Here is a 26,795-nt window from a genome sequence, read left to right as displayed (position 1 = left end):
CCTTTCTGTGTTTTGCATTTCAATAAAAATGTATATTACCTCCAGCTGAGAGGTTTAAGATGTATTAGCACCTTCAGGCCTACAGAAGATAATTCTAACAGGTTACTTTAGGCAGACAACTGGCCAGGAATATAATCAGGAGCTTTCAGGCTACGCCAAAGCATTGACTAGTCCAAATATGGTAGGAGGACAAGCTGTTCCTTGCGAATGATGGATTAAATCTATAGCCAAAGTGTTTATTCAGTCACATGCAAACATCTTTCAGTCAGTCAAACAGGTCTATGACTTCTACAGGTTCAGGAACATGGGTCTAAAATCCCCTGATATTTTATAGGAGAGACCCTCTACCTTCTTTATCTGATCAGACAGACCACATCACTGGCTCTGCGTATTACCCCAGGAGGCAGCAACAGAATTTAATCTCTATGTTTTCAGAAAACGTGCAGATGTGGCACTTGGGGACATGGTTTAGTTGGACTTGATGGTCTTTGAGGTCTTTTCCAGAGATTTTTTTTTAATGATTCTAGGATTCTGTGATAACATGTCTGAATGTGTGGTTATCTACAATGCAAGAATTTCAGAAAATGACTTGATGTTAATGATAAAATCATCATCCTATGAATTTATCTTTTGGTGCTGATAAAAGAAAATTGTGCTTCTCCCCCAGCCAAATGTCCTCAAGGGCCAACCCATCACTTACCAGTTATCACCCCTTATCAGGTTGGAAATGCATGTTTGCACACACCAAAAGGAGCTTTCAGTGAAACACCAGGAGCCCCTGCCTTATCCTAATGTAAAACATGTTCTATAAACAATGTACTGAAACAAAATGAGCCACTGTTACCCTCAGTGTTACTCAGCCAAGGAAAATCCTGCTTCATAGCCACAGTTTGTTGTGAATACAGGTACTCAATTAGAAATGCATATTTAGAATTGGTGGGACCTCTTTTTATAGAAAAAAGGAATCAGACCCACTAAATACAGAATCTTATGACTGCAACAATCAGCTTCAATATTTGAATTGTAATTCATAGTACAATTACTCTAAGTTGCTACACCTTGTCACTGTGTATCAATCTCTTACTATTCATGACAGGAGCAGCCATAACAAATCACCAGCATGAGGACATCAGTGGCGGTGGTAGGAGAAGTAGGTAAATATTTTTTGGCCTTCACTTTCCAGTTCAGGGAACAGCAAAATCAATATCTTTTGGATACATGTAGAATTTCTGAGAAAGATAATATACAATCCTTGCAAATTTTAAAAATCCAGATTTAAATCAGTTACCCATTTGAACTATTTTAGAACTGCTTCTCTCATTATTCCTTACGGCAAATACCAGAAAAAAGCTACCTGATAGACTTCAGTCACCTTAATTTTGGTACAGGTTTTAGCAGTGAGTGAGAAAAAAACTATTAATCAAGGCTGAATTTGGAGAAGATCTGAATCCTAAGTAACCCAAGCTGAAGAATGTCTGGATGACAAAAATCCTCTCAGCTGAAAAAAAGGGAAAAAGACTTGCACTGGCCAGGGTCATGTATTTCAATATTTGAAGATTATGTCTTCAAGCCTTTCTATGCTGCAGACTTGGACACACTTTCTTTGGGATGACTTCTTGGGTTTCAACCAATATCTTTATGATCATTCAGCATTAATAGTTCCTGGATGGCTCTAATCATTCTCCCACTTTACTTTCCATTTCTCAAATCACCCCTTTCTATCACTATATCCCAAATGTTAATCATGAACTCTGACAGAATCAGAGTCTCCTTTTTGTCCATGTATCGGTCACCTGCTCTGCATCATCACACCTGTTACTCAATGCTGGTTCTTTATTTCTTCTCTTATATAGCTCCTTCTCCCTCTTGCATACCTTAGAACAACACACCTCAGTGTCTGGACCACAACCTTTGTTTTCTCAATGCAGTCCCTCCTCCTCATAACTGCTACTGCTGAATGTCACTGCATCCTGCTACTTTCTTCTCCTGAATATCTGTCCTCTCCTTATTTCTTGCCATTTTTTTTTTTTTTTTGGTGGCAGCATCACCTCCAACAGCAATAATTTAGCACAGGAGAAGCTAATAAATCTGTAAAGATCAGAAGCTTCTCTCTGTGTCTCACGCCATGGTGGCCTACCTTGCTAATAAGGCTGGTCTCACCAATCAGGTCGTGGGGCTCAGACTCTAGAAGAATAGCCAGATAATCATTTTTACTTATACATGGTGCTCATTTTCTTAGCTGTCCTGTGAAGGAAGTTTTATTCTTATAGCCTTTTCAAGCACTGAAGAGATACAGATTAGGCATGTCAAATAATTTTAGAATAAAAATCCTTGCCCCTGGAAATTACACAAAAGAAAGTACTGTTAAATGTATAAAAAAATCTTCATTCCTCCAGTGTCCAAAATGTTAATTATTTCCATATACTCCATGTTTTCTGACATCTTCAGACATTCTTACTCATTCATTGCTGCTTCCCAGAATGTGTTTACATTAGAAATTTACTTTATTACAACTGTTTATCACTACATATGACTCTGGTGTGAAAAACATGCTAGAGAATAAAATGAAGAATGACAGGTAACTTGTGGTGGGCTATTTGGTTAGAATTGTGTTAATGACAACCCATTAAAAATCTCTATTTAATAACAAAAAAATAATTTTCTATCCTGTCATTATAATAAGTGATGAGAATCTTTGAAAAGGTAATGTAGATCAATGTAAAATAAAAATTATGCCATATGCTCAGATTAATTACTAAACCGTAAAAATAAACAGATTGTTATTTTGGAAGAACAACTTCTATGCACGTGATGAAATTCTGTATTTGGCAAAAAAGGTACTCAAGCAGAAAGACTATAAGGAATGAGGCTCAGTGATTGTTTGATTTGCAATTTATTGCTTTTATCGTCAATTTAAATAGAAACAAAACATCTGAGAAAATATCCTATGGTTTTAAAATTACTGCATATACAACTGGCTTATAGGATTATGACATTTAGACAGGCTTTGTATCGATGTGTAGACTAAGGTGAGCGATAATAATGTTGCAGTGTCTGCAGCTAATGAAAACATAACACCTTCTATTGGGTGGCGTGGCTCACTGCAAAAAAGCAATATATCACTGTCCTGAAAATGACCAGCAGGAATAGGAAAATGAGCTATTGCTAATTAAACCTTTTATGTAAAAACATGATTGCTAATCAAATCTTTATTACCCCACACTGTCACATTCTTTCTTCTTCATTTACACTTCATCCTGTAGTCCTTGAAGTATCAGATTTATACTTGTCTTATAGGTTGTGGTTTTTTGGCATTGTGAAAGGACAAACTTGTGACAATGATTATTTAGAAAAGATACCTAAAATAAAAGACTGACCATAGGTGAAAAAATAATGGTACACTTAAACTACATATGATCATTCTGACAAGTAATTAAAAGTCATATTGAAGTTACTAGAAAAACAGAAAGTGTTTCCTCAAGCTGAAATTTCACCTTTCTTGTGACATCTGAAAATCACCTGTATTACAAGGAAAGAAAAGTGTTATACAGTAATGACCAAAATATAAGAAGAATCCCTTAAAGAATGCTTTAGTTTTTAATTATTTAATTGCTATGAAATTTGCTATAAAACTTTCATATAAATTGAATACTGAAGATTAATATTACCTTAACCAAATATCTGATTAAAAGCCAACAAAAAAGCTTTTATAAAAATTCTGGACTAGCATATAGGAGTACTAGTGAAGTACCACATAACAATTCTATTTTTAATTTACATAGTTACAATTATTGCAATATTTGTATAATGAAAAAGAACATAAGATATTTGAAATAGAAAAGCATTCTTCTATCATGTAGGGAAAGATCAACTGAACTTCTTATTTTTGTCAAAGAAATAATAAAATCAAAGCAAGCACTGACAATTTCATTACTCTAAATGTAAATTAAAATACTTCAGACAAAAGGATTGAAGGCAAGTGATTCTCCCACCAAGGGATGATTTTCACTTGTCTCCAGGTGTAACATTATGTGCGCTGATGGGCTGATCAACAGAACAGAACTTCTCCCCAGCTATAATCAGGAGTGATTGATGGTTAGGACAAAAAAGTTGATTATCATGACAAGTCCGCTGATGCAGAGAAAATAGGCTATGCTGGGGAAAGGATAAAACCTGTTCAGAGACTACCTTCTAAAATCTCCTTCCTAAGGAATAAAAAGAAACATTTATGCCCATCAAAAAATTGCTAACATAAATTAATTCAGTACATTTGCTATGCATCTGTATCTAAAGTTATCCCACCACAATACAATGAGACCTATCTAAATACGAAACAGAATAAAGCCTTGTATTTTTAAAATCATACTTTGAGATCACCTCATGAAACAATTATATATATGAAAGTACCTGTATGCTCTACCAGTAGACCATTACCTCAGTTTAAATACATGTTTTGAATTCATAATTCAGCTTTTAAGGGTCATGGGGGAGTTAGGTGTAACTGCCATATTGAACTCTTTGCTGAAAAGAAGTCCCCTTTAGCCATTTAAAACCTTGAAAGACTTCATTTTCAATTGAGCTCAAAAAAAAAAAATGCACAAGTGTGGGCAATACACCCTCAAAAGTATAGTTCAAATATGTGCTTTTTTCTTCCAATATAAGGCTTTTAAAAGGACATATTAGGTTGCACTTCCACTCCTTCAGAGGATAAGGCTCACAGCTGTTAGCTCTGGTGTAAGTAAGTACCCAGAATAGCACTATCTCCAGAGACTGTAAAAGACATGAGAGGAGGGATAAAAGAACTTGGGAGCTGAAAAAGTCAGGCCTGAAGGTTCTGAAGTGGAATTTGTTTACATCGGGGCAGTTGTGTTTAATAGCAGTTCTTTCAAAAGGAAACATTATATATGCTACAAGAAGAGGCTGCACAGATACAACGGAGAAGAATATATTACTGGTACATCAGGGATTGCAAATTTACTGACCAAAAAGAGGAAAAAAAAAGGTGTCCACAGTCTGTGTAACAATATTTGGAAATATTTTATGGGTGTTGGAAGAGAGTATCATCAACCAAAGCCAAGTATAAGCACAAATTTACTCTTAATGCATTTTTAGAAGAATTGGGGGGGGGGTGGGTGGGGGGAGGAGGCTTGATGAAAAATACTATTTGCTGCACATTTTCTTCACTCTACTCTTTCTGTAAACCAGACTGGCGACTGGCATATACCCCTGTCTTTTCATCTTTGGGTTTTTTTATTTCCTTATCAGTGCCTAATAGAGTGAACCAGGAGTCACTGATTGGTAACTGGAAGCAGACAATGTTTTGACATTTTTACAGTGAAATCTGTTATCTGCCCCTACTATTAATAATCTAGAATCTCAGATTCTCTACTGTATGAATTCTTAAATAAATGTGCATGTAAGAACTTAGACAAAAAAAAAAAAAAAAGCTAGATGAAGACTGCACAACAAAGAATTTAAAATTAGTATTTCCTTTTAAGTGAGGACTTGCTATTGGAAAGTGGTTTCTGTAAAGAGTCCCCAGCACATTTTTTCTTAAATTTCAGTTGCTTATTAGAGTTGACTGACTCACTTTGCACGTTGACTGAAGAAGCTCACAGGAGAAAACTGCCTCAAGTACAAGTAAGTGCAGAGCAAGAAGTGAAGAGTTTTCTCTCCTTGCACCTTAAACAGGAAGACTTTTCCATGAATGTCACAATAGAGAACTGGAAGAGGGTCTTCCTTTCCCCTTTTTTATACTGTCTATCTTTTCCCCTGCCTATACCAATTCCCTCATGTATAAAATGGTATTTTTCAATGTACAGTTAAAAAATACTGAGCATTGTCTTCTTTCCCACAATTCCAACCAAAGACTTCAAAGAAGCTCTGGTTAGCCTCTACCTGCCCAACTTTAGCATTTGAACTTCATTTGCATGTTCCTCCATCCTCCTCCAGGCACAAAATCTTTCTGACTCTGTTGTAACCCAAAGAATGTAGTTACAGGACCAAATCCATTAAAACAACTGGAAACATATTTGTAATTTGCCTGGAAGACATCTCAGTGAGTAACAGATAATCAGCTGAAAGCAGATTTTGGAAGATCTAGGACCTATGAGACCATTTAGGGCTGCATCCTGCCTCCCAGTATAATGTTTTCTGATACATTATTATATATTAATTTAATCATTTCTGAGAGAAAGGAAATTTCTGACAGTAACACACACAGATGTGGAGGGAAGTTGCTTTTATTTCAAACTTTCTGTCTTATTAACTGTGATCACCTCTGCCTTTCCTTCAGCTCTTTGCAGTTCTGAGATCCATGTCCACATGAAGTTAAAAGTTGGCCCCAAAAGGGCAAATACTGCAACCATTCTCTTCAGTGCCAGAAGCAGAAACCTTTTAAACTAATTTGTCTTCATATTCAATGTCAGAATACTGGTCATTAATCTTTTGCTATTTATAAACAGGACTATCAGAGAGAGCAATTGCCTATTCACATATAATTTTTGGCAAATCTAGTAATTTAAAAGAGATGTCAAACCTTCTGCACACTTGACTGGTTTTATCAAAATAAGTGAGAGCTTTGAAAATGAAATAACCTAATAGGATGAGCAGAGGTAGGAAGCAAGAGCTGCCAAATGAAAATGAAAAAGTTTAAGTTTTACATAATCCAAGTCCTACACAGCAACACCTGATGATCAGCTGAATGTTTTAATCTCTCCAGGATCATGTTCCTATAGTGACTCTGATATTCACTTGACATAAACATTAGACATTTCTCCTCAACCCTGCTTGTTCAGGGACCAGGTAGCTGAAAGTATTAGATTTTCTTTTCTCCTGGATATATGGAATAGTTTAGATTAGAAAAGACATTTAAGATCGAGTCCAACTGTTAACCCAGCATTACCAAGTCCCTAGGTACAGTATCTACCCATCTTTACCTTGAAGGATGGTGAGCCAACTACTTCCCTTGGGAGCCCGTTCCAGTGCTTCATTTAGACACTCTCTCTTGTACTACCACTGCTGAATGTGACTAGAGAGTGAATTTTGAGAGGAAAGTGTAAGTCATGTAATAGGAACATAGGGAACACCAAGGCACTCAATCTCTCCCCACCAGCAACAGCCTGACAAAACAGCTGATATTAAGAATGTGCTTTCTTAAAGTTCAGTCACTTAAAACCTTCTTCTTTCCTACTGTCTTCTTGACCTCAGGCAATGTCCCAGTGGGCCTGATACCCCCAGGCTGCTCCACGTTCTGGAACAGGACAGATTTTCTAGACAGAATAGGTTACTTTCATTAAAAGACAGGAGATAAGGACAAGGATTATCAAGAGTTTGTGTAGTGAATTTGTCTAGAGAACTCCACAGCTTGCACACCACACCGAGACCACTCACAGCAGTTACTGAGGGTCACACAAAATATTTAGATTGCTGAAAGTTCTTAAGAGGCAAAGTAATAGTCACAACCTTAAGATATCAGTCAGAGGGCTCAGTTCAACACCAAAAGTTCTCCAAAAGTACTCTGGAGTTCAGACATCAAAAGTACTTCAAAGCTAAAGAAGGTACTGTGTCAGATATGAATAATTTCTGCTTCTAGGTTGTACAGATTCATAGAACTACTGTATAGAAAGTGAAAATTATGGGAAAAGTACTTTCTACAACAAAAGGAAATTAATTATACTTTCTACTTAAGCATTTTAGAAATGCTTTAAGAAACTAGAGGTTATGTGAAAATTTATTACTACTCTTAAATCCAGATTATTCTGCAATTCATAATCTATAAATTATTTATTTCCTGCATGAAAAAGTTTACATATAAGCAAATTAAGATTATTTTCTTTCAAAATAAATATTTAAAAAAATGAAAATAAAAATAATTTTTAAAAGCTTGAATGCTCTAGTATAGGAGAGACCAGACCTGCACAGGATCTGACTGCAATTCATATTACAGTCTTTAAAACTATGCTCTAGGAAAGAGGAGGTAATGCTTCTAAAATGTGCAGGCTAAGCCTACAAAACCAGACTCCACTGAACATCATACTGGGCAGAGTACATACCAGGTTGTTTTCAAATTATTCATGTATGCAGTGTAAGTGCAAAATATTCAGTGCTATTTGACTAGACTATTGGAATGCCAAAAAATCAAATAATGAAATATTTTGCTAGCAATTCTTTACAGTTTCTATATCGTATTGATGCAAATGCCAGTACCCCATGGAAATCACCACACTAATCACTTTCTGTGATTACTTGCACTTTATACAGTGAATACCATAGGCCAGTACCTCTAGAAAAATATCCCCTTTGAGTGTATTTCCATTTTGACTCACATTCTGATCTCAAATAAACAGCATGTGCAATTCTGCAACTGGAATCAGCATTTGTTTCTCCTTACACCTAACTCCATAGTACAGGAAATATGGTGGACTATGAGAAAGAAGCAGAATATATACCGACAGTTACAGAAATATATAAACTACATATATACATGAATGAGTTAAATCTGGATGAACTTTTATTCTTGTTCAGGTACAACTGCTGCAGTCAATACTATACCCTCATATAGTAATACTCATTTCAAGGGGATGCTGAGCATCTGTAAACATTTACATAAAAGCATCTCCTTAAAGAACTAGGCTGATGAATTCATATAACACAGGCACATTGGTTTGGCAAGACAAAAAATAAAATGCCCAAAGATAATCTATCAATCAATCAATCAAGAAAGGTGCTTGGTGGCTAATAATACCTGCCAAAAGTGACTTTGGTTAAAAAAGAGGAGTATTACAATTCAAGCAGAAATTATTTGGTTTATATCAAACCAGGATTCTAAATGTCTAGCTTAATTGTAAATCTGAATCTAACCCATAATTGGAAGCACAACAAGACATGCAAAGAATAAGACTCTGGCTATAGCCACAAACAGAACAGTGAATGAGACAAATAGTACTGATTGCTTCAAATACCATTTAAGCATATCTTTGGAAATTGAAAAACAGCAGATTTCAAATCAGAAGGGTAAAATGCTAAATAACTTGTAGCATTTGACTGTACCAGCCTTTCCTGGTTCTTAATAGACCAATATTTCAACGTTCCCCTCTCTTTTCAAGACAGAGGCTGCAGGCCAGCTATGACAGTCATTGGGCATGGATGAGGAATGAAGTCTCTATTATACATTCCAAACCACAGAGAGATATTTGTAAATTAATCAAGCAAGATGTCATATAATGCCTCTCTGAGGTGTGGGATTATGTTCACCATTTCTTGTCCATCCTCAGACATAGGTGCTTAATTTGTGAACACTCTCTGCCAACAAGCACCCCTCAACTGTCCCTATGGGTTTCCTTCCAGAACTTCACTACCATTACAGCTAAAATTGTTTCACGAAGCAGTCCAACAAAAAAATCTTTTAAATCAAATTAATCTGACGAATTAGCCAAATTTACTTATCTATCAAAACCAAGGAACACAGAGATCAATTGGTCACTGAACTCTTACTAACCCCCTTACACATATGGATAACCTACTATATTTTCCTGCATATTTTTTGCTGTACATCAATCCAGTTCTTTCTGCTTTCCCTAACTAAGAGAATTTTTTTCATGTCTTGTCATACTAGTGGGTGTGTTCTAAATTCTGCAACTAATTATGCTTTTGTTGGAGTGTGATGACCACTGTTACAAATAATTCTTCACCCGAGGTACTGCCAATTTAAACTCATAGAATCATAGAATAGTTTGAGTTGGAAGGGACCTTTTAAAGGTCATCTAGTTTAGCACCTTTGCAAGAAGCAGGACCATCTTGAACTAGATCAGGTTGCTCAGAGGTCAGTCCAACCTGACCTTGGATATTTCCAGGGGTAGGGCATCCACTACCTCTCTGGGAAACCCATTCCAGTGTTCTATCACCCTCATTTTAATAAACTTATTTCTTATACCTGCTCTAAATTGACCTTCAGGTTTAAAACCATTACCTCTTATCCAAAAGTTTGTTCCCATCTTTCTTCTAAGTCCTGAGAGGCCACAGTGATCCCTACTGCATTCCCTTCTCCAGTCTGAACAATTCCAACTCTCTCAGCTTTTCCTCACAGGAGAGGTGTTCAAGCCCACTGATCATCTTGGTGTCCCCCCTCTGAACCCGCTCCAACAGCTCCATGTCTTTCCTGTGCTGAGGATCCCTGTGCTGAATGCAGTGCTCGAGCTCGGGTCTCAAAAGAGTGGAGCTCTTGGAGTTGACCTGCTGCCCACTCTATTTTGGATGCAGACCAAGACTTGTTTTGCTTTCTGGGCTGCAAGCGCCTATTGTCCGGTCATGTCCAGCCTCTATCCACAAGCACACCAGTCCTTCTCTGTAGGGCTGCTCTTGAATATTTGCTGTGGAATACTTATTGATAAATGTCATATTTGGGGGAAAAAATTATCACAGGATTAGTTGGGTGAGTTTTTCTTTTTTTTTTTCTGCATTAGCCATCATATTTGGATTATGATTCACTATAATTTCTTTTTTGCCATTAAGCCTGACATTTACTCATTTTAGTACTTGTGCATTTACTTTTTCCAGCATAAGCACAATAGTTCATGCTTTTATTTACTGCACTTGTCAGAATTCCAGACTGTTTTCTCCAACTGGAGATAATTTTGGACTGAGATTTGGAACTTCCCACCTTCCATCAAGAGGCTGCCATCCTCCATCTAGATGTCAACCACAAAATTGGCATATGTGCACTCCATTCTGTCAGGCACACTGCTAATGAAAAATTAGAGTAGCAGCAAACATGGAAGAGACTCTTGCAAATCCTGACTTGTGATCTTCTGTTTTGACAGGAAACCCTCAGCAACTACTCTCACTGCAGTTCTTCATTCTGTTTTGCAACCAACTTTTAATAATTTCACCTGGACCATATTCCCCTACTTACTTTACAGGACTGTCACATAGGACTGTATAAACCCTTGTTAAAGCCAAAATATGTCACATCTATTTATTCTCTATTATCCATTAGGCCAATTACCCTGTCAAAGGAAAAAATTAGATTCATTTGACGTGATTTGTTGTTGACAAATTCATGTTGACTGTTTATTATCGCCTTATTATACCCTAGGCTCCTACAAGTTGATACATTAATCTTTTGTTCTAGATATCAAGCATAGACTAAATAGGATATTAGTCCTCTGGTCCTGCTTCTTTCCCCACAGAAATTAGAACTACAGGCAAATACTGCAGAATTTTATTGCATCCTTATCCTCAAAAAAATCCTTCACTGTTGTTTTAGTGGAAGAGCACCTTTTGAATCCTGACAAATTCATACAGTGGAACAATATATCAATTCAGTGATACCTTTGTTTCATAGAGATGGCTAAAAATGAGGTAAAAATCCAACAAATGAGGACTGATGAGCACCCCTGATTTGCAGGGAAATATTACTACTGTTGCTATTTAAATCAAACAATAATTTCTGGCTCATGTAATTGGAAATATTTTTTAAGTGTGTCATAATGGAATTCAAGTCCTGTGAACACATCAGAATGCTGCCCAACCTTTCTTTAAAGGCAAACTAGGTCATCACTCAGCCATCTCATTAAATGAGAGGGAAGAAAAAGGTAATCCCTTTGCAAAAATTGACCTTGTTGACAGATACTGATAACTAGGTAACTTCATCAAATAATAAAATCGGAAATGTGGGCAAAGGAAGATCAAACACTCAAGGCCGGAAAATTCAGAAAGTGTTTTTTTTCCTTTTTTTCCAGGCCATAAGCAGAAAATTTACTCCTACAGCTACCTACAGGCACCTGAGTTATCCTGCTGAGGTCAGCTGGACTTCATTTTACAGATACTTTTAGCAGATATTTAATGTTTGCTATGAAGCATGCATTTACTGCTGCAATAGCTCTCAGCAGCTGCAAACATCTAAGTGGCAACATAAGCACTTGCAGCTAAGCATATATTTAAACTTTTCACTGAATTTGACTGAATGCACAATGTGAGTGTAAATGATATATCTAGATTTGTCTGAATTTAAAAAAAAAAAAAAATTATTGGAATGGACTCCACAAAACCTACCTCTGCTGTTCTAATGTTTTTTCTCAGCATGGAAAGGCTTTGGTTATTTGCACATTCCTCCCTTACCTTGTATGAGAGCTATTTTAAAAAGAAATACTGAACACACAGCTGTCATGAAGATGTATAGATAACTCCTTTACAAAGAAGCTAAATGATTTTAGACTATTGTACTGCCTTTTCTCGTTTTTTTTGAAATGGAATTTTGATACCATGTAACCAGAAAAAAAAGCCCTGCTGCTCTTAAAGAAATCTGTATTGAAAGGGAGAAAATTGTGTATTCTATGCAAAAAAAGAAAAATACCACAGACCAGTTTTATTGTAAACATTTTCATAATATTGTGTAGCAGGCAAATGGAATTTCTATTCATTACTCTCTGATAAAACCTATCTCCCACATCTAAAACTAGAGACATATTGGTAGAATAGACACAAAGCCAAGGTTCCTAGACAGAAAAGTTATTTATTGTTGCTATGGATTTAAATCGTGTTCAACAAAACATGATGAAAATGAAAGGTAGGAATATTGAGTAAATGAAAACTTTTTCATGATAATAGGAGAAAGAATTACAATGTGTGTGCTTGCCATTCGTAATAGAGGTATCAAAAAATGATAGCTAACAGCTCTTTTTCTTCGAAGCAGTCTTTTCTTTGAATCCCAATATTAAATCTTTAGTTTAGCACATTTTTGCTTCAAACATGGGTGGACATTTCAAAATTACCTAAGCAATGGAGGAAATAGCTCTGCCTATTCCCTTCATGTTGCAGAAAAACATTCCTAAACTGCAGTGGAATTCTGACTACAAATTATTTCTTGAAAACCTCAGCAGAGCACTTTGTGATTTCCAGCAGTAATAACTATAAGCACTGGAATGAGAGGAGACCATCATAAAGATATCCACAAATTGCCTCAGTGTGGTAGTGAAAAGGGGGAGAGATATCATTCCAGGTTAATCAATGGGTGGATTTTGGATCGTAATCTCTCCATAAATCAACACCGTGGTTGCTTTAAAACTTAGGTGAATATTAAAAATGGAAAGTGAAACATACTCATCAAGAAGGTCTCCCCATTCCATAGAGATAATATTGATCTATTAGAGAGAGGGAAGCATTAAACAACCTTCTGAACAGTATTGGCTATTTGAGTTCAAGCCTCTAACACCTGAAGGTGTGATAAATATCAGCTAGTCTTCCAAGAATTTTCTGTGAACAGCTTAAATTAATAGATTCCTTCTGAAACCCGTTTTTTGGACACTGTAGGTGACTCTGAAAATGGCCTCTGCTCCTTCCCTCTCTCTTCTTCAGAATCTTTTCTAAGAACAGCAGAAAAAGACCTGTATGGCAGCAGAGTAGTCCTCTGAGTAAAAAGTATCAGTGTCCACTGATGCCTTGTTTGTTTCTGTGCAGAGGGATTTTTACTTCAAACATTTTATTCTGGAAAATGCCTAGATTCTCTCAGCTGGAAAATTTTCCACTCCACATGTCAATCCAAGTTGTGTAACTGCTAATGACTAAGTAACTTTACTGATGTGTTCATCTTGTCTTTTTCTGGATCTTTTTGCAGACAAACAAACAGTGTATCCTCTTTGAAAGGGGGTGTTTCACTCTAGTATGTAACATTGAAGTATCTGATACCTCTTTCAGCTATACACTATGTCTGGTTCAGCGTGACATGCTTTTTCCTAAGACAAAGCTGAAAAAGCTGAAAATTTTGAGTGATAAATTGGGCTGTTTAGTTGGTAAGATCCACTGTGGCCCAGAAGTCTCCATCATCCTCTCCTCATGAATGACTCAGTATCCACAGTCCTAATTTTGGCATCTGGCTTCTAAATGGAAGAACCTAATTCGACTCATCTATTTTTATCTGTGAGGGACATGACAATTCCAGAGTGTATTACCCTTCCTTGTACCACTCCGAGAATTATGTCAGTGTTAGAAGAGAAGGTGTCCATCCATTCAGTAAATGAACTAAATAACCTGGAGTCATCAGTAAAATTAACTATGTGATCCTGACTGGTCCGGAAATTGTGACTGAGATATTTTAAAAATTATTTCCAAGGGCTAAAAAGCTGAGGAGAATGAAAAGAACTACATTGTTTTCACTCCCAGGTGGGAAATCCCTAAAACTAGACATCAAGGTTCAATTTAAGTTTTTGACAAACTCATGGCTTTGATAACTAATCAATAAATTAACAATAGTACAAAATGTATATAAATAGTGGCCTGTAAAGAAGCAGGAGCACACAAGAATTATTTCACTTCTTCCTATGACTAAAATTAGGAAGGAAGCTTGTGGCTTATTCTGACAGAAGTAACTTCCATATTTAAATTAAGTAGTGCAATAAAGACAGGGGAAGATTAGTTTCCACTAGCAATGCCCATGTGAAGAAACTTCCTGAAGAGACTAGAATAGCAGAAGAAAATATATTGTAGTGTTTCAGGTTTTGTCTGCATACACAGTGATTCCGAGAAGGAAACAGAAGAGTTAAAACCTAAGAGGCTTTTTCTGTGACACAACAGGTATTACTTGGCAAGGAGCACCACAGCACAGCTTCCTTGGGTAATTATGGGAGACAGGTTTCCTCGGTGTATTAGAGACCATCTCCAGTTCAGCTTGCCCTGTTTCATTGCTGGAGGAATGACAGGATGCAAGGTAGGAGCCAACTGAAGGTAAACATATCCAAGACTGGTAGAAAAATTAGGATCCAGCAGATATACCAGCCTTATTAGCAGTAATGGATCTGTCAATTTTTCCTATTTACACTCAGTGCAGCACAACTGAAGTTGATGAGCTTACAGTGATATATTGGCAGGGAAAATCTGGCTGGGTGTATAAACACTACCAAACCATTGTGTTTATTTGAAACATCTTACAGCCTTTTCATCTGCTGAGAGACAAACTGAAATCACAACGTTTCATTTAGGTTCAATTTATGAAAATTATGGCACATCCTAGAAGATAAGTACATATTTCTAATCTGATACAAAATGATCGACTTACATCAGAATTGAATCTCAGCTGGCAAATGTTGCATGATATGATTTGCTTTCTTCGATGAGGAAGAGGAACTCCAAATGTATGATTTATTACAGCTTTTTGAATTGGGTCCATCTGTGAAGAGAAAAGAAGAAAAATAAAAAGCTTTTGCTGTTCCACTGTGTGCTATATTATCTACAATCTCAAAACAGATTCTGCATCATGCCATGCATCATGCCATGCCATGATCTATAGAAAACTACTATTTTTCTTTGAAAACGAGTATTTCTTCTTCATGCAGTTAAACAAAGAGCTTATGCAGAAAGGAACAAAGAAAAGTGTCATTGGATACTATTGAAATACATCTTTAGTTCAATTTTATATGCACCAATATCCCTTTACTGAAGAAAGGTAAAAGCTGTAAGTGTTGAACAAGTGTGTTGGGTTGACCCTGAGTTGATGGACAGTCTTTAAGACCAATTGCGCTTCTCACAATTTACATATTTAAACCGCACGGAAAGGCGGGACTTCCCCTTTTTGGTCAGAGCTCGCCTGCTGGAAGGTGGGGGGGCTCCGAGCCTCCTGGCCCCGCTGGGCCGGGCCGGGCCGGGGCCACTGCCCCTTTCCCCCTTTCCCATCGCTGCGGCACGGACCCTGGGTCACTGAGGGGGACTGTCCCAGAGCCGCGGGCAGCTAAAACCAGCCATGGACTGCTCACAGCTAAACCCATCCAGCGCGGCTTCTGGGGACAGGCGGGTCCCTCTCCTCTCCATGCGGAGCCGGCGGAGCCAGCGGGAGCCGGCAGAGCCTCCTGTCTGCAGCCAGCACACTCCATGCTGAACTGAAGAGGACACCACGCAGCCAGCAGCACAGAGGGAGCGAGGCTTTCCCTACCGTAAAGCCTGAACGGGAGCACTCTTCAACATGGCGGCGTCAGAGTCAGAGAGAAAGAGAAGTGAGTCACGTGGGACGGAGCTGAGCATGGCGACAGGAGAAAAGAGGGCGGTGCCGCGATTCTGGCGCGCAGCTTAAAAGAAACCTTCTTGCATGCCGTGGTAAGAAACTGTAATACCACAAACTGTTTGTCTCTTTAATCCATTTGAAGAACATGGGGGGGGGGGTGGAGAATCAACGTGTGCCTATGAAGTTTGTGAAGAGTGCCTATGCCAGGCTATATAGAAGTAGTAAGAGGCTGTTAGAGACTTGTGGCGAAGAAAAGCCTCTGTGTGCAGGCCAAAATAACTTATCCTTAAAAAGATGAATAACCCCATGTGATGGCCCATGTTCTGTAGTGTGAAAGAACTGTGAAATTCTTCATGGGAGAGACGTTCTACACACAGCAGACTGTTTGTTTCCGGGCGGGTCTGCTATTGGTGGCAGTTTGGGAACCACGTGCAACTGAAGGAAAACCCTTTTTTCCTTAAGCATAAGAGAGAGACTTTTCAAGAACTGCAACACTGACTAACATCCCATGTTCTGTTATCCCTTGTGTGAGCTGGATAAAAGGAGAGAAGTGCTGGAAAGAGGGGGGGGGGGGAATTTACTTTAATTTTGTTTTGTTGTTTTCTCTTTACTTTTAATTCTGTTAGTAATAAAGCTCTTTCATTGTACTGCAACTGTTTAAGGTTTGTGCCTGCTTTGCTTTTCTCCTAATTCTTATCTCACAGAAGGAAAATAAGTAAATAATGAATATTTTGAATCAAAACCACTACATTTAATTGGTGTTTCCGCCCGGTTTCAAACTCAACCCGCTACAACAAGTTTACCTATGCAAACACCAATTTGTGATTTTTATATCAGAGAAAAGATAGCTCGATAAATAAAGCAAGAATATTTTAAATAAAATTGCTAAGAAAAGGATTAATGAAAATGTGAAAGAATATTATGTACAAATAATTCCAGAATAGCACACAATAGCTCAGTATTATAAAAATAATATAATATCCCATGAACCAATAAATGAATCTCTTCCCTGAAACAACATCTACACAACTTATGAAAGATACAAATCCTCCAGAGATTATTTTCACAGTCATTTGGAGGAAACTATTTTGAGAAAACTCTGCTTTAAGGATGAATTTGGACTTTTATGAAAGGGTTTATTCTGAGCTGACTTCTACCAGAATACTGATCTGATAGTGCCTGTAAGTCAGGATCCCTATAAAAAAAATTACCATTTTGGCAGAGAATTTCAGAAAAACTACTCAATGGTTTTTTTTACTTGGAGGATTGAAATCATGTTCCCAAAATTCATTGGAAAAAATGATTCTTATTTCTTTTTCACAAAAAACATTTGACAGCTACTTTAAAAATCTGGTAATAGCTTTGCAACCACTTGGTTAAGCCACTGATATTTTTTATCTTTGAATTGTAAAAAACCACATATTTTGACTAATTCTGATAACCAGTATCCACAGAGCATAATCTGTGTATGTCGTGAAAAAAACCCCATCTCTTTCCATGCCCATGTCTCCATGATTCACTATTTTCTAGTCTGTTGGCAAAGGGTTATTTGATAAATAAAGAATCAGAGCTTTTCCTTAGAGTAATCAATTATTCATGAAATCTGTAATGGTAGACAGTCATGGCCTCTATTGCAGTGAATCCAGAACAGATCACTACAGAATTTTTGTATCACCTGACAGCTGTTCAGTGTCAGATATGAAAAAGGTCTTTAAATTAATTCCTATTGAAAAGAAAATCAGATGTGTTAAAAAAAAATTAAAAAATTAAACACACACACACACAACGTCCCCCCCCCAAAAAAAAAAAAAAACAAAAAAACAACCCAAGGAAAACAGCAGAGCTTTATAGAATGGTAGAACAGACTGGAAAAATTCCCAGTTTGAGCATCTTCTTCAATTTGATGTGAAACACGTCACACATTTTTGTAAGGATCTGCACAAAGGAACACCAAACCCACCTAGAAACTAGGGATGCCACTGTAACATAACCCCAAAATAACACCAAGGACTAAGGGCAGAGTATATCAAGCTCCGAAACACGACAGCATGCTGTGTAAGACTTTCTGCAGTGATCAAACCATGCCCTAGGAGCACTCATTTTACTGAGTAACATGATCTTGACAAAGCCCCAAACCCAAAAATACTATTATATAGACCAGAAAGAACACCACTACATAGTAAAGTAAATAAATAGTAATAGCCCTTCTTTTTTGACTGCTCCACTATCTGAGAGGTGAATTCTTATGCCAGAAGAATCAATCAATAGACCTGTATCTTGCTATTTTTAACACTAAAGTATGACCTGGTCTTAACTGATGCTAATTCTGTGCTGTTTAAGTTTGGAGACATTCTGTTCCTTTTGCCACTGCAGATCTAAAGTAATTAGGGAAACCTCAAGTTCAGATATATGGATAATTCAGCACATGGTAACAAGAAATTGTGCATTCCTTGATCCAGTGTAACTCTTTGCCTTCACATTAATCACAGCTGTGAGATGCTTTAGAGAGTTTCTTTGTTCACTTTCTCAAGTTATGGCACTCATCAGATAATGTGAAATAATGGCCTTCAGTGTTAACATGTTAGTCTTTCCCACTATTGCACAAGTGCCCATTATCTCACAATGACTTGAGAAAGCCAAGTCATTGTGAGATAATGACTTGAAAGAAGTGCTCTAAGGGTTAAATGAAAGATACTACCATGGTTCACAAGATGGAAAGACTGTATTTTTTTAAATTGGATTTACCCATCTTCAGAATAAGTATTCTAGCTCCAAATGAGGTTGGATTTCTGAGACAACTGATGCTTACATATCGAGAATGAGACAGAATATTTTTTAGAATTAAAAAGATCACGAATGTGTAGAATAGTTGACTCTATGTTATATTTAATTTTATTTTGGCCTCACAGAAAAATGTAGGGTTTCTTTCCTAATAAGACCACAGATTTTCTCTTGTTTATGTGCTGATGCAGAAACCCATCTGCACTTCCCTCTGAGTTTTTAAAGACGTAAACGTCTAGATACAGAGCTATATGGCATGACTGTGAACAGGATTACTTGTGTTTGTGGCTCTAAATAAAGAAGTGTTCTGTATGGCTTTCAGATTAATTGAGAAAAGTTGCTTCAAAATAATAATCCCTTCTTCTCTGCCAGTACAGAGCATCATAGAATCATAGAATTGTTTGGGTTGGAAAGGACCTTATAGCTTATTTATTTCCAACACCCTGCCATGGGCAGGGACACATTCCACTAGACCAGGTTGCTCAAAGCCTCATCCAGCCTGGTCTTGGGCACTTCCAAGGATGGGAGAATTGTTCTTTGATACTGAAAAGCACAGCTAAACTTAAAAATTTAGCACCAGATTCTAATAAAGTTGGGACAAAATGCTTGAGGGGTATTTAACATTATTATTTTTCCCTGGAGATTTCATTTGGGAAACATCACGAATACATGAAATCCAAATAAACATCCAAAAGCACCAGATAACCCTCCACAAGTTTTATGCAGGAAATCTGAGAGGCAACAGGATACTTAGGTGCAGCATGGTAAGGACTCAGTACTCACAGATACTGGAAGACAGAGGGGAGGCCTGCTGAGAGTCAGAGGAATAGAACTAGCTGACTGTAGAAAACAGAGAGCAAGAATTGCAGGGAAGTATAAAGAGGGAAATAATATCATATAGCTGAGATAATCAGGAAGTGGTGAGACACTTTAAAGCATCTTCAAGCACATCTAGGCTTACTGAACATTACTAATTACACATATAAATTTTATTTCAACTTATGTAAGTTGTATGCACCTTCAAAATAAAAGTTATCATGATAAACTTTGATAAAATCTGCTTTGTACTTATTACTAGTGCTATTTTACAATTTCTGGATTTTATTTATTAGACGAAAGTAATTTAATTTACTCTCATTTAAAGTGAAGGACAGAGAAGTTTGCAATTCACGTGAAAGATTGTCATCCAGCTGTCAAAGCTGTGCAGAAGACCAAGGCTGGCAAGATGTCTCTTTACTTCCTCTTGACAATATATTTGCACTGTAAGTTAAAGCACAAAGAGTTTGCTCTGAGAGCCGCACTGTGTTCCACTTGTCCATCACCTTTTGCCTCTCTACTCTCCAGCACCAGGCATTATCTATATGTTATGCTTCTCCATGTGGTCAGTCTAAGGATAGCGCAGTGCTCAAGGTTTACTGCAAACCACAAGATGACTATTAGGTTGGGCAATGAAGACAAATATAAAAGTTAATTCATTTTTTTATTTCAATACGTTCACACCAATTACATCATCTGTGTCTTAATTATTCAAGCTGAAATTTGTGGCAAGATGATCGTTCTTTGATCAAATACTGTACTCCCTTCCCAAAATCTTCAGAAGCATACCTTACTTCAGGAAAATCCAGGCTTAAACCAAAGGCATGATAGAACTTGGCCCCTTACTCAGTTTTCTTAGTTTTGACCCTTTCACTATAATTTGGTTTTGCTTGTGTTAAATTCAGTCTTGTCAGACCTACGGTATTAGACGTATTCCTTGTTATTGTGCTCACTATAGAGCATGAAAATGCTCTTTATTTTGTGGACTGCAGATGAAAGGAGTGGCTACTGCATGAACTTTTCTGGAGGAAACAGTTACCACGAAATCACCAAGAAGTTGACCCAGGAGATCCCTTGCTATCCTACCTGCCTGGGACACTTTTCCAGAATCACCAAAGCTGTTATCCTTGAAGGCTTTCTGTAGCCAAGTCATCATCTCATTAAATTTTCATTAAATATCTGTGTAATGCAGAACCTGGCATGGTGTATTTTACATACAGAGAAATCTGATCCTTTGGAAAGGTAAATCTTACATATTTTCCACAAATACTTTCTAAGTGTTTTCTTTTGTCTCTGTGTGTGTGTGTGAAGAATTGTTTTATGCTGAAGATGAAATTCAAACACATAGGTCTTCCTGAATTTCAAGAAATTTTTAATATATAGAATTTTTATCAGTTGCTTTTCTGCAACTTCTTATCCCAGAGGATTAAGAATATGCCTAAGTTAAAAACAACAACAAAGCAAGAAGAAAGGAAAGCATGCAAGTTTGACCCACAAAAGTCAAATCACAAAAGGATATAAAACAAAGGGACTTACTTTTTAATTGTGTATTAAAACCAAAAGGCATGATATGAGCATTTCACATGCTTAAGGTTTGCAGTAAATTAATTGAAATCTGCTAATGTCTATAGATAAAAGCATCCAGTTCGAAGGATGAAGATGATGTGGATGCCTAGAGCCTGTTCAGAGCATATGGTAGGCCTAAAGCAGTCAAATAAGTAAGAAAGTATTTTTATCTCAATACCAAAGAAATTACCAGAAAAAGATTGACTCAGATCATTATGATCTATTACTAGGTGAGCAGGAAAACATGTCAGGTCATGGAAGCTCTCAGAAAAAAATTGCCGAAGACCATTTCAGAAGTAATTAAAAAAAAAAATTACCTACCAAAAGACTGACTTCCATTACTTGAACAGCTAAGTTAATTTAGAGACACAGGTATCACCACCTCCCAGAACTTCTTAAAATCCAGATGCTAACATATTTGATAATAATATTACAATGTGTTTATTTGGCCTCATTTTGTACTTACTAACAAATATGTTTCTAGAAATTCAGACCAATGGCAAGAAACCATACTCAGAATATATATATAATTATACATATAATTATAATAATGATATATGATTACTCATAATATAACTCCTTTAATGTTATTTTCATTGTAACATTGCATTGTGTTAGGGTTGTAACATTGATAAGAAATAAAGATAACTCAGTGCAGGCTCCTTTCATTCATTCTCTTATGTTCCAGCTAATAGCAAAAGTTGTAAGAGCATTGGAAACAGTTTAAATCCTAATCAATCTTTGTCATTACCAAGCAAAAATCACAAAATATCATGTCCTCCACATTATATTTATTGGTCAACCTGATCCATTTTTAGAACTGCACAATAGATGCAATTTTAACACCAACCAGTTCAAACATAAAGCTGCCTGCTCGATTATTATTATGCCATACTTATAGAAACACAGAAAGGTTAAGCTATAGGAAAACTCCTCAATTGTGTAAAGTCACTCTTATTTATAGCTAAGGGACTCTTAGAGCCAGAAATTTTCTCACAGCATAATTTAACTATTTTGAATTGAAAACTGAGCAGCTCCTCTGTGATCTCAGTGGCATCAAGAATTCACAGACATTTCCCCTGCAATCATGGTGGTCAGTTGTAGAGAAGCAGCAATATTATATTAGATACACTACAATGTTATATTATTACTTATGTAGAAGTTTAGATATTTTGGAGAACTCCCAGACTTTCAGACTTACATTGGCTGTATAGACTGCCCATGTCATGGGCAATGTTCAGCTCTGTGGGAGCTACATCCTCTCCAAGAGATACTTGGCATCTACTGCAGTTGCATTTTCAAGATGTACAAAACATGTGCAAAATGGTCTAAAATTTCCAGCAAAAACATGAACTACTGGGAGTCACACACTGCAGTTCATTTCTGTGTGTGCACAGCAGTCTCAACACTCATAAAAGTATTTATTAACTATGCATGTTTAAAAAAAAATATTTGTGCAGAACATAATGCTTTCCAGAAGTGTCAGACCTATAACTTACAATCTACCTGACACATTCTTAATGTCCTGGTGACCAGGTCAGCAACAGAGCAGTTCAACAACAGCTCAGTGATTTGATCCTAAGTATATTTGGCATTCAGCATTTCCATAAGAAACAAGTCCCATTGTTAAAGTTCGCACTCCAGGGCTGTTTTCTTCCAAAATCACATTAATCTGTGAATAAGAATCTTATAAACTAACTAAGAACACAATTCAAAAGGAATGATGGGAAGAGCTTAGTAAGCATAATTAAACACACACAAAAAAATGGATGTTCAACAATATTTTGGTTTCACATACAAATAAAACAATATGATGTCAAACAGTTAAAATACATGTTCTAGATGTGCTGCCATGCATGGTTTATCCTTTTACAGCTAATTTATTCAGTATTGCCCTAACAATTATGGTGAATAATTATGCAGAGAGTTGAACTCCACACTGCACATCTTTTCTCAGTGTCTACCATTTCTGCTCTTATCAATGAAAAAGGGCAGAACTAACCTGATGCTTTCCATGTACATAAACAGAAATATTGCTCATCCTTGTTAAATATAACATAATTAATATAAAATATATGCACCAACTACAACAATGTGCAATATTTACAGAATCATTAATTTTTTTTAAAAAAAGTGGTATCTATCAGAAAGAAAATTACTGTCACTTCCCAAGCAATGCAACCAGTAAATCAAATTCTACTTCAGAAAGGATTATCAAAGTAAACTTTTTATTCTTTTGCTGAAATCCTCTAAGAGTGTTTCTGTCTTTCCTTTTTTTTATCCTAATGGAGCTATTTAATTGTAGCAGTTGTCTATTTACCTTTCTGATGTGACTCTAGTATTTCTTCCTTTCTTTTTGTTACTTTTCTTCTTGTAGATTTTTCCACTTAGAAATCAGATGCTGAAGCAGCAGCAGTATTTCTGGCAAGCTGCTTGAATATACAGAAACCAGTCAGAGCAAAAGGATTTGCATTCACAGTGGTATTGCACACAAATACTGTAACCACGGAGAGTTATGCAAATCCTTATACTCTGATTGTCTAATAATGGTTGTCAGTCAAAAGACAAGAATTTGCATATGCTAAGGCTAGTGAGAAATAATCACACAGTGATTATGCTAATCAAACACACTAAACAACATGTGAAGGACTGTCAAACTGGAACAAATCTGTGTATATGTGCTAAATACAGAAACACAAAGTGCTAAAAGAACATTAAGGTTGCAGATCCAGCCCTTAAAAACATGAAATGCCTATAAGCTTTAATTTGACAAGTTATGAATTTATGTTTTTGAAATATGTTCACGTATTTTCCCAAGAAGGTTTTGGCTTTGTTCTGCTCAGAAGATGGACAATGTTCACCTATTGAGTGACTGCTCAGTGTTGTGTTTTGTCCAAGAAGTTCAATGAATAACCCTAAACTTCATTGACTATATAAAGCTGAAACCTCACTCCCAGTGGGAATTATCAGCCTATTCACTGGCTGTCCTACAGTCTTCACTGGCACAGGATGTGAATAGTTCACAAGTACAATTAACTTATTTTGAAAATCTCTTTTTTAGATAACAGATGGTATTTTCTCAGAAATAAATTACAAAAATTGTACACCAGTTCCGGTTACTGAACTTAATATACCTGATAGTTCTTACAATTCTATTGCCTTTCCTATGTTCCCCACACATTTTCTGATTTCAGATTCATCTGTGAGGGAGGTACACAGACTTAACACAGCTTTATAATTGCAAGTTGGATTTATAATCCATAAAGTTGTCTGGGAAATGCTGGAATTAAGTGACTTGCCTAACATCTCTCAGAACCACTCTCTGGTTTTCTAAAATGGGATAGCCCTTACTTTAGTCCTATCTAACTCAAAATATGCTCTCTGGTTTATGCATCAAACAGAGCAAAAATACTATGGATAACAATCTTCTCAATTACAAAACCATGATTGATGCTCAGTGCTTATCCAAAGGAAAATTCTACCAGACCTAAAAGATTCTTCCAAAGGAGAGAAGATGAAAGGCAACCAAATGTGGCATGTTTATCATACTGCTCAATTATCTAGCGGACAATGCTTAATACAACAATTGCAGCACAAAAACAGACCAACATGAAACAGATCACCTTGAAAGTGAGAGATTACTCATTCCACTTCTAGTAGGCATTATGAAAGTGGTGTGGAAAGAAGGGGTGGATTGCTTCTTTTATCTACTCACTTAAGTAAGCAGTGCCAGATGGTAAAACTATGATTAAACCCAAAACAATTACTTAAAACAAAAAGAGATAAATGTTATACCCTCCCTAAAGATATCTCTAAAGATACCAATAAAGATAAAAACCTAAGGTTCACAAACACCATTTGTTTTCTGAGATTCAACCAAGAACAAAGCAAAAATGAGTTCATGAGAAAAAGAACACATTAAAAAAGTTAAGGGCATTTTCATGTTTTGTGCTCGAGGGTTTGGAACAAAAGGTTGGCAAGGCCTAATGAGGGTTGCACAACAAATTGCCAATAGCATCATTCATATGTGAATGTATCTCAGAAAACTGTACCAAGTGTTATAATTGGTATTTAATAATAGTGAATCTTTCTAATCACAACAGCAGGATGTGTGCCAGACAGAGAACTGGCAGAGAGGCACTTGATTCACTCTAACAAGTGAATTGCTTACAAGTACCAGAGTGCAAAGTGGTCTCTGAAAACTACTACATGTTTTTCAGAGAAGTGACTGTGTATGTATTTGCTTAAGGACTGAGAAAACAATTCTGCAATGCAAAGTTCCTGTTCATGCCATGCTTTTTTAGCCTATTTAAAGAATTCTTCTTATTTACCATTTTTATTCTGGTGACTCCAAAGAAATCGTTAAGAACTAAGGTGTAGAGTATAACTGGAATTTTTAAAGATATCTATTCTTAACTTAAAAAAAAATCATAGGATGCTTCAGACATTATTAAAATACTCTGTCAAATCTATAATTTTATAGCATTTCAACACATTTCAAAATATTTGTGTGTTAAGAGTTAACACCGGGAGAAGTTACAACTCTTAAGCCATACTTGTCGAATCAGAAATAACAAAATAAAAGGGACCCTAACACATAATTTAATTCATACATTTCATCATGAAAGGAAAAAATTGTTATGGGGACAGAATAATTTTACCCCACGTTCTGGTGGGTAATACATGAATGAGCAAATATTTTCAGGAAGCAAAGGCTAAAATATAGAAGTTCAATGCTGGAGAGAAAGATATTTTCCAGATTCTAATTTTATAATTGTTTCAGTGTAAAACACTTCAACATTTCAATTTAAACATTTGACAAAGCTGCTCTGCTTGTTTAGCCGCTATAATTCTGACAACCTCTTACAACAGAGTAATTAGAAAATTACTGCATTTTTCTCTTGGCTTTTAATACATGTCTGTCTTTCTTCAAAACCTGGTACAAGTACTTCAGGTGAAAGCAGAGATACTTGCTGGTGTAATTATTTGACTATGGGTGCTCTTTTTTTTTCCCCCTCACTTCCTTCTCTTGGAAGGGAGTTCTACTCTCCTTTTTATGAAAATTCCAGGATATAAAACCATGTGACCAACTATCATCATTGTGCCTCATATCTGGAGATTCAAGACAATTTCATTTAAATTAATTGCACCACCAGCACTCAATACAGAAAATTAATGCTCCTCACATTCTTCACGTATGGAAACTGGAGGGCTGTAGTGTTGGGGTCCCTCCCCCGCCGTGTAGCCCTGGGAGAGGGGCCCTGAGGGCACAGACACGGGGTTTCCCTGCCCCTGCTCAGCCTCGTTCCCATTGGTTGGTTTGTGTTCCCTGCGCGGGGAGAAGGACCCTTGGTCCCGTGACTGGGACAGTTCCTCAGCAGAGCTCCGGCCATGCGGCTGGAGAAATAAACATCTCTCTGAAACAGCTATCAAGAATCTGTCTGTCCATATATATTTCCTTTCCACGGGACTCCTGGTTTGATATATGCGTGTTGCAGTATCCCCACTGCAACAAATGGTGGAGATTTGAGAGCAGAACGATCCCCGATCCCTAAGCGACTGATTTGTGTGAGTAAACCCTGGAAACTTTGGATTCCTCTTCTTGGTTTTGCTTTGCTATTCCATATCTAAACTATGGAGG

General features: G+C 36.8%; 1 protein-coding gene across 4 annotated transcripts in view; it reads right to left on the bottom strand.

Annotated features, from left to right (window-relative positions):
* ZNF385D (zinc finger protein 385D) overlaps positions 1-26,795 on the bottom strand; it is a 427,739-nt gene that overhangs the window by 81,601 nt on the left and 319,343 nt on the right. For 3 of the 4 annotated variants that reach the window (XM_048302099.1, XM_048302081.1, XM_048302104.1), the window contains one exon: positions 15,053-15,163. In XM_048302099.1, the coding sequence (XP_048158056.1) occupies positions 15,053-15,163 (111 nt within the window). The remainder of the gene's footprint in view (positions 1-15,052; positions 15,164-26,795) is intronic. The other variant, XM_048302090.1, reaches the window with a different exon arrangement.

Source organism: Corvus hawaiiensis, chromosome 1 (genome assembly GCF_020740725.1).
Source record: "Corvus hawaiiensis isolate bCorHaw1 chromosome 1, bCorHaw1.pri.cur, whole genome shotgun sequence".
Lineage (NCBI taxonomy): Eukaryota > Metazoa > Chordata > Aves > Passeriformes > Corvidae > Corvus > Corvus hawaiiensis.
This window is presented reverse-complemented; position numbering and strand designations above follow the sequence as displayed.